General features: G+C 42.2%; 1 protein-coding gene across 6 annotated transcripts; it reads right to left on the bottom strand.

The window, feature by feature from the left end:
* Positions 1 to 1624: 1624 nt before the first annotated feature.
* Positions 1625 to 12369, bottom strand: LOC115138634 (6-phosphofructo-2-kinase/fructose-2,6-bisphosphatase 2-like). 6 transcript variants are annotated; one of them, XM_065000508.1, is made up of 17 exons: positions 11989 to 12368; positions 11368 to 11495; positions 10702 to 10827; positions 10250 to 10346; positions 7793 to 7859; positions 7620 to 7694; positions 7373 to 7429; positions 7093 to 7217; positions 5863 to 6070; positions 5394 to 5540; positions 5068 to 5172; positions 4843 to 4972; positions 4694 to 4756; positions 4473 to 4537; positions 3802 to 3957; positions 3145 to 3167; positions 1625 to 2500 (listed from the first exon to the last, which is right to left on the bottom strand). In XM_065000508.1, exons 2-17 carry the CDS (start codon positions 11453 to 11455, stop codon positions 2434 to 2436), a joined length of 1599 nt encoding a protein of 532 aa, XP_064856580.1. In that variant the 5' UTR covers positions 11456 to 11495; positions 11989 to 12368; the 3' UTR covers positions 1625 to 2433. The 6 variants fall into 6 exon arrangements, 5 of the variants coding, with proteins under 5 accessions (XP_064856580.1, XP_029531584.1, XP_029531575.1 ...); XM_029675724.2 differs by lacking the exon at positions 3145 to 3167 and having other exon boundaries at positions 11989 to 12367; XM_029675715.2 differs by lacking the exons at positions 1625 to 2500; positions 3145 to 3167 and having other exon boundaries at positions 3602 to 3957; positions 10702 to 10794; positions 11989 to 12369.
* Positions 12370 to 16621: the final 4252 nt, after the last annotated feature.

Raw genomic sequence — 16621 nt, 5'->3', positions numbered from 1 at the left:
AGGGCTTGAACATTTTTATGGACTACAAAGGGAAACTGAGCCACGAGCTGCCCAGTGAAGCGAGCCTACCAGACGAGCTAAATGCCTTCATGCTAGCTTCAAGGCAAGAAACAGTAAAGCATGCATGAGAGCACCAACTGTTCCGGACGACTGAGTGATCACGTTCTCTGTAGCAGATGTGAGCAAGACCTTTAAACAGGTAAACATTCACAAAGCCACGGGTCCAGACGGATTACCAGGACGTGTACTCAAAGCATGCACGGATCAACTGGCAAGTGTCTTCAATTACATTTTCAACCTCTCCCTGACCGAGTCTGTAATACCTACATGTTTCAAACAGATGAACCATCCTGACCGGTTGCACCACGCCTGGTATGGCAACTGCTCGGCATCTGACCGTAAGGTGCTACAGAGGGTAGTGCGTATCTCCCAGTACATCCTGGGGCCAAGCTTCCTGACATTCAGGACCTATAGACCTGGCGGTGTCAGAGGAAGGCCCCAAAAAATTGTCAATGACTCCAGTCACCCAAGTCATAGACTGTTCTCTCTGATACCGCACGGCAAGTGGTACAGTAGCGCCAAGTCTTGGACCAAAAGTGTCCTTAACAGCTTCTACCCCCAAGCCATAAGACTGCTGAACAATTAATCAAATAGCCACCCAGACTATTTACATTGACCCCCACCCCCTTTGTTATTACACTGCTGCTACTCGCTGTTTATTATATATGCATAGTCACTTTACAAATTACCTCGACGAACCTGTACCCACACATTGACTCGGTACCCCCTTTATATAGCCTCGTTATTGTTATGTAACTTTGTTACTTTTTAATTTGATTTTTGGACTTTAGTTTATTTATTAAATATTTTCTTAAGTCTATTTCTTGAACTTCGTTGTTGGTTAAGGGCTTGTAAGTTAGCATTTAACGGTAAGGTCTACCCTTAAACTAAATCTGTTGTACTCGGCGCATGTGACAAATAAAATGTTATTTGATTTGCTGCAATAGCCCATCCGTGAGATGGACCAACGAGTTGTGCATTCTGAGATTCCATTCTGCAAAGCACTGTTGTATTGAGATGTTATTTGCCTTTTTGCAGCCCGCTGTTAGCGTTCTTCTTTGACCTCTCTCATCAAGCCGTTTTCGCCCACAGGACTGCTGCTGACTGGATGTTTTTTTTTGTCACAACATTCTCAGCAAACCCTAGACACTGTCATGCGTGAAAAGCCCAGCAGGCCGGCCGTTTCTGAGATACTGGAACCTGGACGCCTGGCACCGACACTCAAAATTGCCTAGGTCACTAATTTTGAACATTCTCAAGTTCGATCGAACAGTAACTGTATGCCCCGATGCCTGTCTGCCTGCTTTATACAGCAAGCCACGGCCACGTGACTCACTGTCTGTACAGTCTGTATGTCAAGTACATACATCTGTCAAATACAAAGTACAGTGAAATACTAAAGCCTCATATAGTTAATATTCTGATAATGTATTTGAAGTGACATGACATGAGTTTTATGTGTAGTGCTTGATAGTTATCTTGAGCCCTACAAAGAGTAGGGAATGAACTTGAAACCTGATACCTCCTTCCCCAAAACTCACACAAAAAGGAGAGAACAATTACATCTGTTTTATATCTTCATTGATTCTTTAATACAATTACTGGAGAAAGTCTTAAATACAATTCAACAATGCTAAACTAGCTGATTGATGCAATGAAGTCCATATCAACAGGCAACATTTGGCATGTTAAAATTCACGCAGCTGTGTATTGAATACAGTACATTCTTGAGCAGAGCAGGCTATCCTTGGAAAACTATCAAATATATAGTCACACCTCTTTACATTTATTTGGAACCTTCATGTGTATGATTATACACATATTTATTATACAGCATGCCACAAAAGGCACAGGAAATAACTTGCAACATTAAGAAATGTGACCATTTCAGTATACAATCATTTAATTTTTAAAGAGCACTGGACTAACTTCTAATCTAAAATTATATATAATATATATATATAATATATATATATATATATACACACAGTGCCTTCGGAAATGATTCAGCCCACTAGATTTTTCCCCACATTTTGTTACGTTACAGCCTTATTCTAAAATGATTTAAATAAATAAATAATCCTCAGCAATCTACACACAATACCCCATAATGACAAAGCGAAAACAGGTTGAAACACCTTATTTACATAAGTATTCAGACCCTTTGCTATGAGAATCGAAATTGAGCTCAGGTGCATCCTGTTTCCAATGATCATCCGTGAGATGTTTCTACAACTGCTTTTTTTTGGTTACAGTATTCCACCAGTTGTTCCAGAGGTTTGGCATGCAGAGAAATGGAGGAGGGGATGATGATGAGCTTCAGGTCACAGGGAGAAACTGAGGCACCAGCTGAACATGAAGGTGACTTCGTAGTCACTCAGAAGCGGAAACAGCCACTAGTTTCTGGGCTGTCATAGTCGACTCCTTCACACAGGGAGTCCTTCAAACAGAACAGACATGACTCATATAATATTCCTGGTCTCTTTTCGATCACTGTCTTAACGCGTTTCAGAGCAGTCTGATTAATCATTGACAGGTCTTCCATTACTACTAGAGGTTTGCTACAGAAAAACCAACGCACAGAGATCTCTGCTAGCGAAAATCTCTCATGATACACCATCATCATTATACTGCAAAGAGGGAACAAAATTATTAGTACTATCAGTAACTAAACATTTTGATACAGCATCCCATCATACTATATGCCGGTATTATTTAAAGGTGATACATAATCCATTGTTTGAGATTACGTCTCATGTGAATAAATGAAATTATAAACTGGGTAATTAGCACCCTGCTAATTGGCTAAAATCTGTGGTATATCAGACAATATACCATGCGTAGAAACAAAATGACTTGTCTACTGTTATAATTATGTTGCTACCCAGTTTATAATAGCAATAAGGCACCTCTGGGGTTTGTGATATATGGCCAATATATGGCTAAGTGATATATCCAGGCACTCTACGTTGCGTCGTACTTAAGAACAGCCCTTAACTGTGGTATATTGGCCATATACCACACCCCCTTGGGCCCTATTGCTTAAACAGAAACCTTCTGCAGGAATATATCTAAAATACTCACAGAAAACAGCTTCCTATACGAGGCTGTAATGACAGACAGACAGGAAGGGACAAAAGGAAGAGACACAAATGGGGGGACTACCTATAGTACTGAACTCACAACAAACCAAACTGAACCAACACACTTGCACCACAACAAGAAACGTTGAATATGCATCTCAAAACATCAACATGTCTATATTTACTGTCCTTGTGTGGTATTGAGCTCTGAAGCTAATTGTTGTACAGAGCATGCTTCTCCTAGGATCACCAGCTGGATTTAACTGACTAATGTATAACACCTGCTTACTGGAAGACGTTTTAACTGTGTATCTTCTGGAATGGTATTCAGAAGACGTAAATTAGTATAAGAGGTGCAGTTTGTTTGGGATAGGAATAGTGCTATGCATATTCAAGCTGGAGACATACAGCCTATGAAGACAAGGGGAGACCATGCAAGACAAACAGCTGATGTTGGAGGAGAGACAGACATAATATAAAGAGGAGAAGCCACCAACAAGACCACAACATGTCTGGATTATCAAAGGGATTTAAGGGTGAGGGGATGCTAAGGATAAATAGGGATTGGCTTGGGGTGAGGGTGGCAGGTGGGAAGAGGGAGGTGACCGAGTTGAATTAAGAGTGATTCATTAAGTGGGTGCCAATTTTTGACACTAACTTGGCTTTGCTGCAGCATCCCCTCTGGCATCTCAGGGAGCCAGGGCCGGTTGCCGGCACTGTAGAGCCTGGGCCGCTTGAACTGGTCGAGACTGGACAGGGGGGTATAACTATTCCGTCGGAGCAGCATGGGAGCTGGGTCCCTCGGGACATTATCCTGGTTGGAGATGGGGAAACACCAGGTGCATTAAAGAAAGAGACCCGGGCACACCCAACGTTACTGGGACAATTCCCCAAAACACAGCAATCAAACGATAGTTTTCCTTGACCAACCACCACACACACAAAAAAAAAAATGCTATTAGACAAGAAAAAGGTGATTCTGCAAAAAAAAGACAATCTAAAAGCAACTTCAGGGGGTAAAGGTTATGGTGCAAAGACTGTTGTCCTTTGCACCACACTGTGTTGTATACCAATCAATACAAGTCAGTTATTAAAGGGGACCAGAGCATTGGTGGTGGTGTTTGCAAGCAGGGAAATATGATCAGTTATAACTGCCTCCAAGTTAAAAAATAAAGTCACACTAACTACTCATTTAACCAGACATACTGTAGCTTGAGCTAGTTTGGTTAAAGAGGAAAAAGAACCAAAAAGATGTTCAGTGAAGCATGTGATATGTGAGCAGAACAGAGCAGAGCCTTGCCACTGAGGATAACGTAAAATGTTACTCACAAGTGGTCGGTCGCGATGTGTGTTCACTGCCTTCACATTAAGATAAAACATTTCCACTTTACAGCCTGGGGAAAGTTGCAGAGAAATTGATGTGACCCGTTCCTAATTGCAATACAAACGACACGTGGTGATAGAGGAACAGGAACTCAGATGTGAACATGCATAAAATAATTGTCAGAACAATTTGTTCAGCATTTAGTCTAATGAACACAAAGACTTACCATACGCAACAGGAGTGAGTTTGAGCACTGTGTGCAGTGGACATTTCAGGTAGGGCAGGTCATCTATGAAAGACAAAATAAAGTGTCATTACCTCTGGTGTTTGTGAAACTGTCAGTAAAAGTGTACTGTGCGGTGTGTGCTCACCCACCTGCACTCTTATCCAAGAAGTAGGCCAGCAGGCAGCGCATGACAGCCTGGTGACAGATAACCAGCACGTTGCCCTGTCTCTCTAGCTCCATGATGACAGGCTCTAACCGCTGCACCAGGTCCTGGTAGGACTACAGGGAGGGAGAGGGGACACACTGAGCCTTAGTGATTCCTCACCCTGGCAGGAACAGGGCCCCAGAAAAGTGGTAAGAGGGTAGGACTTTACCTCTCCCCCTGGGTAGCGGTAGTGGTACTTATCCTGGTCCCTCAGGGCAAACTCCTCTGGGAAGGATTTCTGGATCATATCATAGGTCATCTCCTCACACACACCCTAACAGACAGGAAAGAGAAAACTCTGGAAAATGTGCCTTGTCAGTCGAGTTGACAGGTAATGATAAATCATTCATTATTATACAAACATGGAATATTACAAGTCCTTTATCACAGAACAAGTTTTCATCACAAAAGGTGTCTACCTAAATGAAAACCCCATGGTATTAATTATGTTAGACCAGTGATAAGTGAGAGATCAGAGGTGAAGTCAGCACTGACAGCATCAATCTCATTGAGGATCTTCCACTGTTCGTAGGGCACAATCAGCTCCTCAGCAGTCTGGATGGTGCGTCTCAGCTGGCTAGTCCATACCTTCAAGTCAGACAGTTTGTGCTCCTCAATGAAGCTGTGCAAGGCATAAGCAAACTGGACCAGAGGGCAAATGAGAAAGATACAGTAAAACTAGTGGAGAGATTAGTTTCAATAACAAGCCCATCATCAGGGTACGATTTACTGTACATGGTCGTAAACATGCTATTAACTATTTAAGAGTACATCATAATTACATGATCAGATTACCAGTGTTTACTCAAATTCAAAGTACAGGAGCTTTAATTAGTATTTTCCATTAGCTGTAACTAAATCGAAATAGAAACTGGTAGGGTCCACTGACTCAAATACAGGGGTCAGTGTCATGCTGACTGTTCTCCAGAGCGGGCCTAACCGTTATGGCAGACAGGACACATACCTGTTTTCCTCCTGGGGAGAGCTCCGAGTCACCTCCGATACGGCCCTCCATGTTGTGATTGCTCTCTCCATGCCGGCACAGGTAGAGGGAGTGAGAGTGCACTTGGATGTTCATGAGGTAGTACACTATCTTACTCTGGATGTAGTCCTGCACCCGGTTCACCAGGAAACGCCGGCCCACATTCTCCACCTTGATGAAGGATAGGTCCCTACGGGATACACAGTAACACAATTGTCTGTATTCTGTATCCACCTGGCGGCTTACATCTGAACTGTTGCAGCAAATTTACAGGAATTCTGGAGAATTACTGTTAACGCCTACTAGGTATAACAAATGATCCGTATGAACAGTTCTTGCCTCTAATTGAGGCAAGCGGCCGCTTAGGGGCCCGGCCGCTAGGGGGCCCTGACTCAAAAAAATAAAACAACTCAGTTGTGGTTTCAACTGAGAGAAATTATAGAAAAACACCAGGTGAAATATATAAAATTGGTTATGCATCAGCAGTTTCTCTCTTACGTCACTCATGTAGATGTAACAGTATAACTTTACGTCCGTCCCTTCGCCCATACCCGGGCTCGAACCAGGGACCCTCTGCACACAGACAACAGTCACCCACGAAGCATCGTTACCCATCACTACACAAAAGCTGCGGCCCTTGCAGAGGAAGGGGAACCACTACTTCAAGGACTCAGAGCGAGTGACGTCACCGATTGAAACGCTATTAGCGCGCACCACCGCTAACTAGCTAGCCATTTCACATTGGTTACATAGACAGCAATCTAAACTTGCAGTAATCATGGCCAAATACCACGCAGGGCACGTGCCCAGGTGCCCTGACCGCCAGGGGGCACTCATTGAATTTGTTAGTCACTCCCACCCAGATATATTAACATGGCATAAATCATGGCAAAATGTGTAGAATTGCAGGGTATTAGCTTTAAAACTGCACTGTTTTTCTCTCTGCCCCATTAAAAAAAGAAGAGTATAATTAGATTAAATGTGTTATACAATTGCAAACAATTATCTCCACCCAAGGCAAAATGGGTAGAATTGTAGGAAATTAACTTTAAATAGTACATTTATCTCTCCACCATCAAGAGGGGGAGCCGCTATATTTTGTTGCCACGAGGTGGCGGGCCCCCCAACCAAAAAAGGCTACAGAGCCCCCCTGGCAAACTCCTATTCAAATGCAAAACACTGAGATAGACAATATGCTTTGGTCATTCTTACTTGTCATAATCATCGGGATCCAAAGGTTGGTATGTAACCTTATAGCACTCTATGCGTTTGAGAAAGTCATCCATCACTCTCTCTCTGTGCCTCTCTGGGTAGTCTGGACTGGATACCTTCACTTCCTGTATAGAGATAACACATTAGAATGTGGGCAAAGAAACAATGAAAGTCGTCAGTCACATAGCAGGGAGGGATATAGTCAGTGTATAAATAGGTTATAGTTTTGACCGTGGCGTGGGGTCATAGTAAAGCATTACAATCTCACATCGGAACATACCAGAATATTAGCAGCAATGACTTCTGGGTCATCACACACTGACTCCACAAAGAACACCTGTTGGAAAGAAAATAGCTCAGACTACAACAATATACTGTCTCACCACAGGGCTGGATGCAGAGTCCCATGACCACAAACTATCAGATTCATCTCAATATTAAATGCCGGTCCATAATACAGTAATGTTATATGGAGATACAATTCAAACACAAAACTATATTTGGCAATTTAGCACATTGCACGTTACCTTGAATGCATTCTCTTTCCCAAAATCAAGAATGAGGTCTCTCCTCTCCCTTGTTGTGTTTGTTGCATCAAATACCTAATCAAAGCAAAGCAAACATCACAAAACTGGTGGATAAATGTCAAATATATTGAGCAGACAAAAAAAGAACCAAAATGAGAGAGCAAATGCCGTACAGCGATTTGTCCACCTTCTTCAGTTAGATATCCCTTCACATCCTCCAGGGCTACCAGGGCACACTGTCTGTGGGAGAGGAGGGAAATACAGTTACAGTTGTCTGCAGCAAAGGGGGCAGGTATGCAATCCAAACTACTATACTTTATCTTAACGGCCCCTGTATCATTTATTTGCTCATTTCGTGTTTGATTGTAAGGGAAGCGGGCCAGAAGACCAGAGTGATCTACCGTATGCCTATCTTTCTTCTGTACCGACACCTGAATAGTAACGCTGACGGAACAGTGACAGAACATACCGATTCAACATTTTGCAAGGCTCATACGAGCAGAAGAGTGACAGCAGCAGCAGTATATTTTAGATCAGCATTCTGTGATGTCAAGAACAGTAAAGCCGTTTACAGGTCCATAAAGGGCAATTCTCTACACAGACAACTACATTCACTTTCTGAGCCTATTTGGATGCCGTCCTCATTCAGTGATTATACTGGATACATTTTTGAATTTGATTAGAAAACGTTCAGCTAGTTGGAAAATAGTAATCCATCACAAATTATTATGAAAAACAAAGTAAATTTCAGTTTGAATCCTGCACACACACACACACACACAGCATTCGGAAAGTATTCAGACCCCTTGACCTTTTCCACATTTTGTTACAGCCTTATTCTAAAATGGATTGAATTGGTTTCCCCCCCCCTCATCTACACACAATACCCCATAATGACAAAGGAAAAACAGGTTTTTAGAAATGTTTGCAAATGTATAAATAAAAAAAACATCACAATTACTCAGTACTTTGTTGAAGGACCTTTGGCAGCGATTACAGCCTCAAATCTTCTTGGGTATGACGCTACAAGCTTGGCACAGCTGTATTTGGGGAGTTTCTCCCATTCTTCTTTGCATATCCTCTCAAGCTTTGTCAGGTTGGCTGGGGAGCGTTGCTGCACAGCTATTTTCAGGTCTGTCCAGAGATGTTTTGATTGGGTACAAGTCCGGGCTCTGCTGGGCCACTCAAGGACAATGAGACTTGTCCCGAAGCCACTCCTGCGTTGTATTGGCTGTGTGTTTAGCATCGTTGTCCTGTTAGAAGGTGAACCTTCGCCACAGTCTGAGGTCCTGTGCGCTCTGGAGAAGGTTTTCAAGGATCTCTCTGTGCTTTGTGCTGTTCATCTTTCCCTCGATCATGACAAGTCTCACAGTCCCTGCCACTGAAAAACATCCCCACAGCATGATGCTGCCACCACCATTCAGTCCAAAGAGTTCAATCTTGGTTTTATCAGACCAGAGAATATTGTTTCTCATGGTCTGAGAGTCCTTTAGGTGCCTTTTGGCAAACTCCAAGCAGGCTGGCATGTGCCTTTTACTGAGGAGTGGCTTCCATCTAGCCACTCTACCATAAAGGCCTGATTGGTGGAGTGCTGCAGAGATGGTTGTCCTTCTGGAAGGTTCTTCCATCTCCACAGAGGAACTCTGGAGCTCTGTCAGAGTGACCATCGAGGCCCTGACCAAGGCCCTTCTCCCCCGATTGCTCAGTTTGGCCTGGTGGTCAGCTCTAAGAAGAGTCTTGGTGGTTCCAAACTTTGTCCTTTTAAGAATGATGGAGGCCACTGTGTTCTTGGGGACCTTCAATGCGGCAGAATTTTTTTGGTACCCTTCCCTGGATATGTGCCTATACACAATCCTGTCTCTGAGCTCTACGGGCAACTCCTATGACCTCATGGCTTGGTCTTTGCTTTGACATGCACTGTCAACTGTGGGACCTTATATGGACAGGTGTGTGCCTTTCCAAATCATGTCCAATCAATTGAATTTCCCCCCTTGTGGACTCCAATCAAGTTGTAGAAACATCTCAAGAATAATCAATGGAAAAAGGATGCATCTGAGCTCAATTTCAAGTCTCATAGCAAAGGGTCTGAATACTTATGTAAATAAGGTATTTCTGTTTTTATTTGTAATACATTTGCAAAACAAATCTAAAAACGTGTTTTTGCTTTGTTTTATGTGGTATTTGATACATTGAATACATTTTTTCCTCATAAATCAATTTTAGAATAAGGCTGTAATATAGCAAATTGTGGAAAAAAGGAAGGGGTCTGAATACTTTGAGTGCACTGTATTCTGTTAATAGAATATGAGTATTTTGTACACTGAATAACTGCTTGCACAGCAGACAGCGTGTTGATTCAGAAACGCATTAGCCATTGACGCAGCACCCAACGCTGCAAAGTAAATGTGTGAAATCAAGCATGAGAGAACCTGGTGTACTGCTGGAGTAATGAGATTGACTCAGATCTGACCATGCTGATGGAGACACAATACTTGATTAATGATTTTCTTCCTAACATTTGACGATTTATACAAAACTTTGGCTCTCATATGTGAACTAAGGTGTACAACGCAGTTCTGACTGCTTTTTCAGTATGACTCATGCATATGAACAAAACAAATGTAACTTACTTCCTTATTTCCATGGCTTCCTTGTTGTCGTGCCTGAAGAAGTCGTAGGACTTGTAAGCTTTGACGGCCTCTCGGCGGTAGACACCCAAGTTAAACACTACAAAACGAACAAAATGGCATCAACAATAGAGTTATGACTAGCTTTTATCAGTGTCTACATGGTCTACTGTCTCCTTTCATAAAAATTGGACGGGTTCAAAGTAGGATCCTTTTCAACATGGGGCGTCTCAGTTCTCAGGAGCTTTAAAACTTGACAGTTGCCTAACTAATGAAAGTACCTTACTTCGTAGGCCACAATACACTTGCGATTTAAAGTTGAGTCATGTGCTTATTTAAAGATCTCTCAAAAACCAGAGGGTTAATAGTCAATAGGCTGTCATAATGGAAGACTTAAATGGACATGTCTAATGTCTTCAAAAGCAACGTTGTAGAGAGGCTCTTCCCCTACTCACCTTTGGTTGGCACCCCTATCCAGTTGAGGTACCGTGTCAGTTTCTTAGACATGTAGGTCTTTCCCCTGGCAGGTAGGCCGATCATTACAATCACTGTGGGAGAGTTTGTCATGTAGGATGCCCATGCTGAACAAAAAGACAGACAGACATACATACTATAGTGTATTCACATTGGACTAAATCAGATACTACTGTATACTGTCTATACAGTATACCTACAAAATGATACACATCCCTGACAATGAAATTAGATACAGTAGATAAGGCAAAACAATTGATGGGCTAATTATGATCATATTTCACTATAATATGCATTATACAAATATGATGTGGAAAGAGAATGAATCATTTGTCCCAAAATATGCCAAAGGAATCATTTTCAGAGAAGAGTAATCTCTCACAATATGATTGATGCACTTGTATTTCTTTCAAACTCATTTGCTTGAGAATGTGTGCATCAGCTACATGTGTTGCATGTCAGGCATAGGGACAGCTTTCAGAGATAAAGCCAAAACAACACCTGCAGACTCATTCTGTGCCAGTCAAAACAACCTGAGGCAATCACGCAGACCGCAGAGGAATTGATGCCCGTCCTGCTCATGACCCTGCCTGTGCACAGCTCTCCTGCATTGAAGATTTTTCTATGGGAGACTTATCAGTACTTACAGCATTTCTTCTCATTAATTCTGAGCTCTGTTTTCTTGGCTTCAGCAGAGTTGGCCAAGCCAGTCTTTCTCTGAATGGTTTCTGACATGGTGAAGTTGTGTCCTTGTTCAGCCAGGTTTCCAAAGGCTCTAGAAGAGCATCACCCCAGACAATCAGAAACAGAAGGTTGATTTATTAAAAGATCTGAACAATATTCAATTAAATTAAAGTTGATGTACTGGTATAAAATGTAAAAGCACTTAAATACATTAAGTAATATGAGTTCGATATTAACTTTCAAATATATGACAAAGTAATGGTATACGACTTGACATATTGCTGTAATATAGGCTACTTTTATATTCTGCCCACAGCCTTCAAGAACATAGTAACACAGCAAAGTGAGGGAGACATCTGATCTTCAGTATGTAGCCTACTGGACGACCATATCTGAGGCTATCATCAAAAATAGCACACGCACTAAAAACGGACATCACTAAATGATGCTAAAGGAAGCCATTTACCGCAGCACGTTATGCGACGACACTACTGTAGTGCAATGGTAGTCTCGGGCCGGGGTCTTAAAATGTCTGTCTGGAACACTGATAATAGGCTTATGGGTTGTTTCGCACACATACTCACCAAAATTATTGCAATTTACCTGCAATGTACGAGACGATGAGGCAATTAGAACTGAAAAGGTTAATCTGACGACGGATACGCGATCTTTGGCTCTACGAGGTTTCTGTCCCACTACAGCCTGCGTTGCGAATGTCTGGTCGAGGTCGATGCTGTCCTTCGTATGTTGGTGGCGCGGACCCGGTTGATGCCCTTCCACTAATTACCACAGCCACACAGTCCAAATATATTGTAATTCATGTAAACACAAATGTGCGTTTTGGTCTTAATTTAAAGATTGGGTTAGGCAAAAGACTAGAAGTGTCGTTAACATTAGGTTTTAAATCACATTTTAAGATACATTGTAGAAATAGGCGGGGTTTAAGACTTTGTGGCTGTGGTAACTATTGACTACACCTTCCAAACCAGAAAAGCATGAGGTGTGCCTGAGTCACAATTTCCTTACCGTAATCTTCATAATATGCAGACCTCTGAAGCGCATAGGCAGTAAACATCGGATTATATGCATTGACCAGACAGCAGTAATAATACAATCATCAGCCTATTGAAGGTCTTTATCAAACTATACTATTAGCGCATTTGCTTAGCAGAACATGGGATGCTCGAGGGGGGAGTTCCTGCAGGAACAGTGGAGGCTCCTCAGAGGAAGGGGAGGACCATCCTCCTCAGTGAATTTGATAAAAATGGTAAAACATTGAAAAAGTTAGATAAAACTATACTAAACATATTCATGTCACCAAATAAATGATTAAAACACACTGTTTTGCAATAAAGGTCTACAGTAGCCCCAACAGCACTCTTGGGAAGCACCATGGTGTAGCCGGGGGACAGCTAGCTTCCAACCTCTTCTTGGTACATTGACTTCAATACAACACCTAGTAGGCTCTTGGTTCTCACCCCCTTCCATAGACTTACACAGTAATTATGACAGGTTCCGGAGGACATCCTCCAACCTATCAGAGCTCTTGCAGCATGAACTGACATGTTGTCCACCCAATCAAAGGATCAGAGAATGAATCTAGTAGTGAACGCATAAGCTACAGCTAGCTAGCCCTGCAGTGCATAAAATGTGGTGAGTAGTTGACTCAAAGAGAGAAAGACAGTAGTTGAACAGTTTTCAACAAATTAATTTCTTCAAAAATAAAGAAGCAAGAGAGAGAAAGAGAGTAAAAAATGTTCACTTTCACAGCTAGCAAAGGCAGCTGGCTAGTTTGGTTACGCAAACACTCTGCTCAAACAGCGGGATGCTATTTTTTTTTATTTTTTACCTTTATTTTACTGGGCAAGTCAGTTAAGAACAAATTCTTATTTTCAATGACGGCCTAGGAACAGTGGGTTAACTGCCTGTTCAGGGGCAGAACGACAGATGGACCTTGTCAGCTCGGGGATTCGAACTTGCACCCTTTCGGTTACTAGTCCAACACTCTAACCACTAGGCTACCCTGCCGCTATGTTAGCTAGCTGGCTATGCCTATCTAACACAACACTGGAACTCTACCAAGTCAAGGTAAGCTTTTGGTTTTATTAATGTACTGCCACCAGAGGCCGCCGGTGTAACTGCTTACTGACTATACACTAACTTTACTGAATGATTGTAGCAGGTTTACTAATGTATTAGTTCTATTAGCTATGTTGACTAGCTCATTACTTTAGCTAATATGGGGACAACGATGTAGGCTGTGTGTAGCGGTTATGACATGGTTTGGCTTGGAAAGGTTTATTCGCCTGGTCACATACAGCTGATGAGTTGTTCATGGAAGTCCACAAACGAAGGGAAAAGGTGAGAGGAGAGTGCATAGAGGAGAGAAGGAATACAACGTGGCTGCTATGAAAGTGAACTGTGTTTATGCGTGATCAGGTGTGTATTCATTCAGCCAAGTCTGTTGAAAAAACGTTTCTTAAACGGAAGCAAACAAAATAGGGATAAAAATGAAATTGCCCAATAGAAATTCTCGTTTGCAACTGTTGGACTAATTATTGCACCCTAGATAAACTAAATGTAGGCAAGAGTGTTCAAGGCAGTATTGAATGTGTCACTGTCTGTCATCTCAAATTTCTCTCTCGGCCTGTGTGCACCTACGTTGTAAACTTTCATTCATAGGCTAGGTTGTAGCAACCTCATGATGGGTATAGGAAAAATTCAAGTATCATGTAGTAGCCTAAACCTATCGATGTTATATTGAACAGGGTTAATGGAATATGAACAAGTCATCCAACATGTTGTACTAGAAATAAGGCCATGCTCATGTAAAAAAAAAAAAAATTGGTCTCCCTCGTCATAAACGGCACTGACCGCCACTGTGCAGGAATGTCCACATGCAGGAGCACCCCGAATTACGGGCTGCAGTTGCACACTGCTGATGATGGCGGTCCAAAGGGTACAATCTATGGGTACCATTCCTAGACATTAAAACCAGTTACAGTGCCTTCAGAAAGTATTCACACCCCTTGACTTTTTACACGTTGTTGTTAATAAGGTGGGATGATCACTGATCTACACAAACTACTCTGTAATGTCAGAGTGGAAGAAAAATTGTAACATTTGCAAAACATGAATGAAAAATTAAAAACTAATATACACTACATGACCAAAAGTATCCAAGTACAGTCTCATGGGATAATCAGCTCTCTTTAGAACAAGAATGATATATTCATTCTCTGACTAGAAATATCTGATGGAAATGTGAGAGGGATGGTTTTCAATTATAGGACAAATACTAAAGATGAGACTGCTAAGATAAAAGTATCTGATTGGTTGATATTATACATGTGGACATTTTAATCTATTTAGATGAAACCATATCAAGTTAGATTAAGTTGCATGAGGAAAGATACACTGCATGACCAAAAGTATGTGGACACCTGCTCGTCGAACATCTCATTCCAAAATCATGAGCATTAATATGGAGTTGTTCCCCCCAGGCTTCTATAACAGCCTCCACTCTTCTGGGATGGCTTTCCACTAGATGCTGGAACATTGCTGCAGGGACTTGCTTCTAGTTGCCTAGTTAAATAAAGTTAAATAAAATAAAATAAAAATACTCAGCCACAAGAGCATTAGCTCGCAGTCGGCGTTCCAATTCATCCCAAAGGGGTCCAAAGGGGTTGAGGTCAGGGCTCTGTGCAGGCCAGTCAATTTCTTCCACACTGATCTCGACAAACCATTTGTGTGTGGACCTCGCTTTGTGCATGGGGGCATTGTCATGCTGAAACAAGAAAGGGCCTTCCCCAAACTGTTGATACAAAGTTGGAAGCACAGAATTGTCCAGAATGTCATTGTATGCTGTAGCGTTAAGATTTCCCTTCACTGGAACTAAGGGGCCTAGCCCGAACCATGAAAAACAACCCCAGACCATTATTCCTCCACCACACAACTTTACAGTTGATACTATGCAGAGGGTGAAGGGATTCATCACTCCAGAGAAAGCGTCCACTGCTCCAGAATTCAATGGCGGCGAGATTTACACCACTCCAGCCAACGCATGGTGATCTGGGCTTGTGTGCGGCTGCTTGGCCATGGAAACCCATTTTATGAAGCTCCCGACCAACAGTTCTTGTGCTGACGTTGCTTCCAGAGGCAGTTTGGAACTCGGTAATGAATGTTGCAGCCGAGGACAGACGATTTTTATGCCCTACGCACTTCAACACTCGGTGGTCCCGTTCTGTGAGCTTGTGTGGCCTACCACTTCACGGCTGAGCTGTTATTGCTCCTAGACCTTTCCACTTCACAAAAACAGCACTTTGAGTTTACCGGGGCATCCCATGACGGTGCCATGTTGAAAGTTACGGAGCTCTTTAGTACGGCCATTTTACTGCCAATGTGTGTCTATGTAGATTGCATGGCTCATGCTCGATTTTATACACCTGTCAGCAATGGGTGTGGCTGAAATAGCCGAATCCACTAATTTGAAGGCGTGTCCACATACTTTTATATATCTAGTGTAACTTGATTACATCATAAGCATTCAACTGCCTGAGTCAATACATGTTAGAATCACCTTTGGCAGCAATTACAGTTGTGTCTTTCTGGGTAAGGCTCTAAGAGCTTTGCACACCTGGATCGTAGAATATTTGCACATTATTATTTTTACATTTCTTCAAACACTGTCAAGTTGGTTGTTGATCATTGCAAGACAACCATTTTCAAATCTTGCCATAGATTTTCAAGCCGATTTAAGTCAAAACTGTAACTCGGCCACTCAAGAACACTGAATGTGGTATTGGTAAGCAACTCCAGTGTTTGTTTGGCCTTGTGCTTTAGGTTATTGTCCTGCTGAAGGGTGAATTGGTCTCCCAGTGGCTGGTGGAAAGCAGACTGAACTAGCCTCTATTCCATTTCTTTTATCCTAAAAAAAAATGTTGTTTTTGATCCATCCTCAGTTTTGTCCTGTCGCAGCCATTCAACGCTTACGGTTTTAAGTTACCATTGGGCTTATGGTGAAATCCCTGAGCGGTTTCCTTCCTCTCAGGCAACTGAGTTAGGAAGGACACCTGTATCTTTGTAGTGACTGGGTGTATTAATACACCATCCAAAGTGTAATCAATAACTTCACCATGCTCAAAGGGATATTCAATGTCTCCTTTTCATTTGGTTTTTACCCATCTATCATTAGGTGCCCTTGTATTTATGCTTGCC

The sequence above is a fragment of the Oncorhynchus nerka genome, linkage group LG2, assembly GCF_034236695.1.
Source record: "Oncorhynchus nerka isolate Pitt River linkage group LG2, Oner_Uvic_2.0, whole genome shotgun sequence".
NCBI lineage: Eukaryota > Metazoa > Chordata > Actinopteri > Salmoniformes > Salmonidae > Oncorhynchus > Oncorhynchus nerka.
The sequence above is the reverse complement of the archived record's forward strand: the minus strand, read 5'-3'. Positions and strand labels throughout refer to the sequence as shown.

Coding starts and splice junctions, on each gene's coding strand:
- LOC115138634 (XM_029675699.2), bottom strand. CDS start 11,455: ATGTCAGAAACCATTCAGAGAAAGACTGGCTTGGCCAACTCTGCTGAA. Junction 5,541..5,862: donor TCTCCCCAGGAGGAAAACAG/GTATGTGTCCTG, acceptor CCTCTGGTCCAG/TTTGCTTATGCCTTGCACAG. Junction 5,173..5,393: donor TCCTCAATGAGATTGATGCT/GTCAGTGCTGAC, acceptor CCTGTCTGTTAG/GGTGTGTGTGAGGAGATGAC.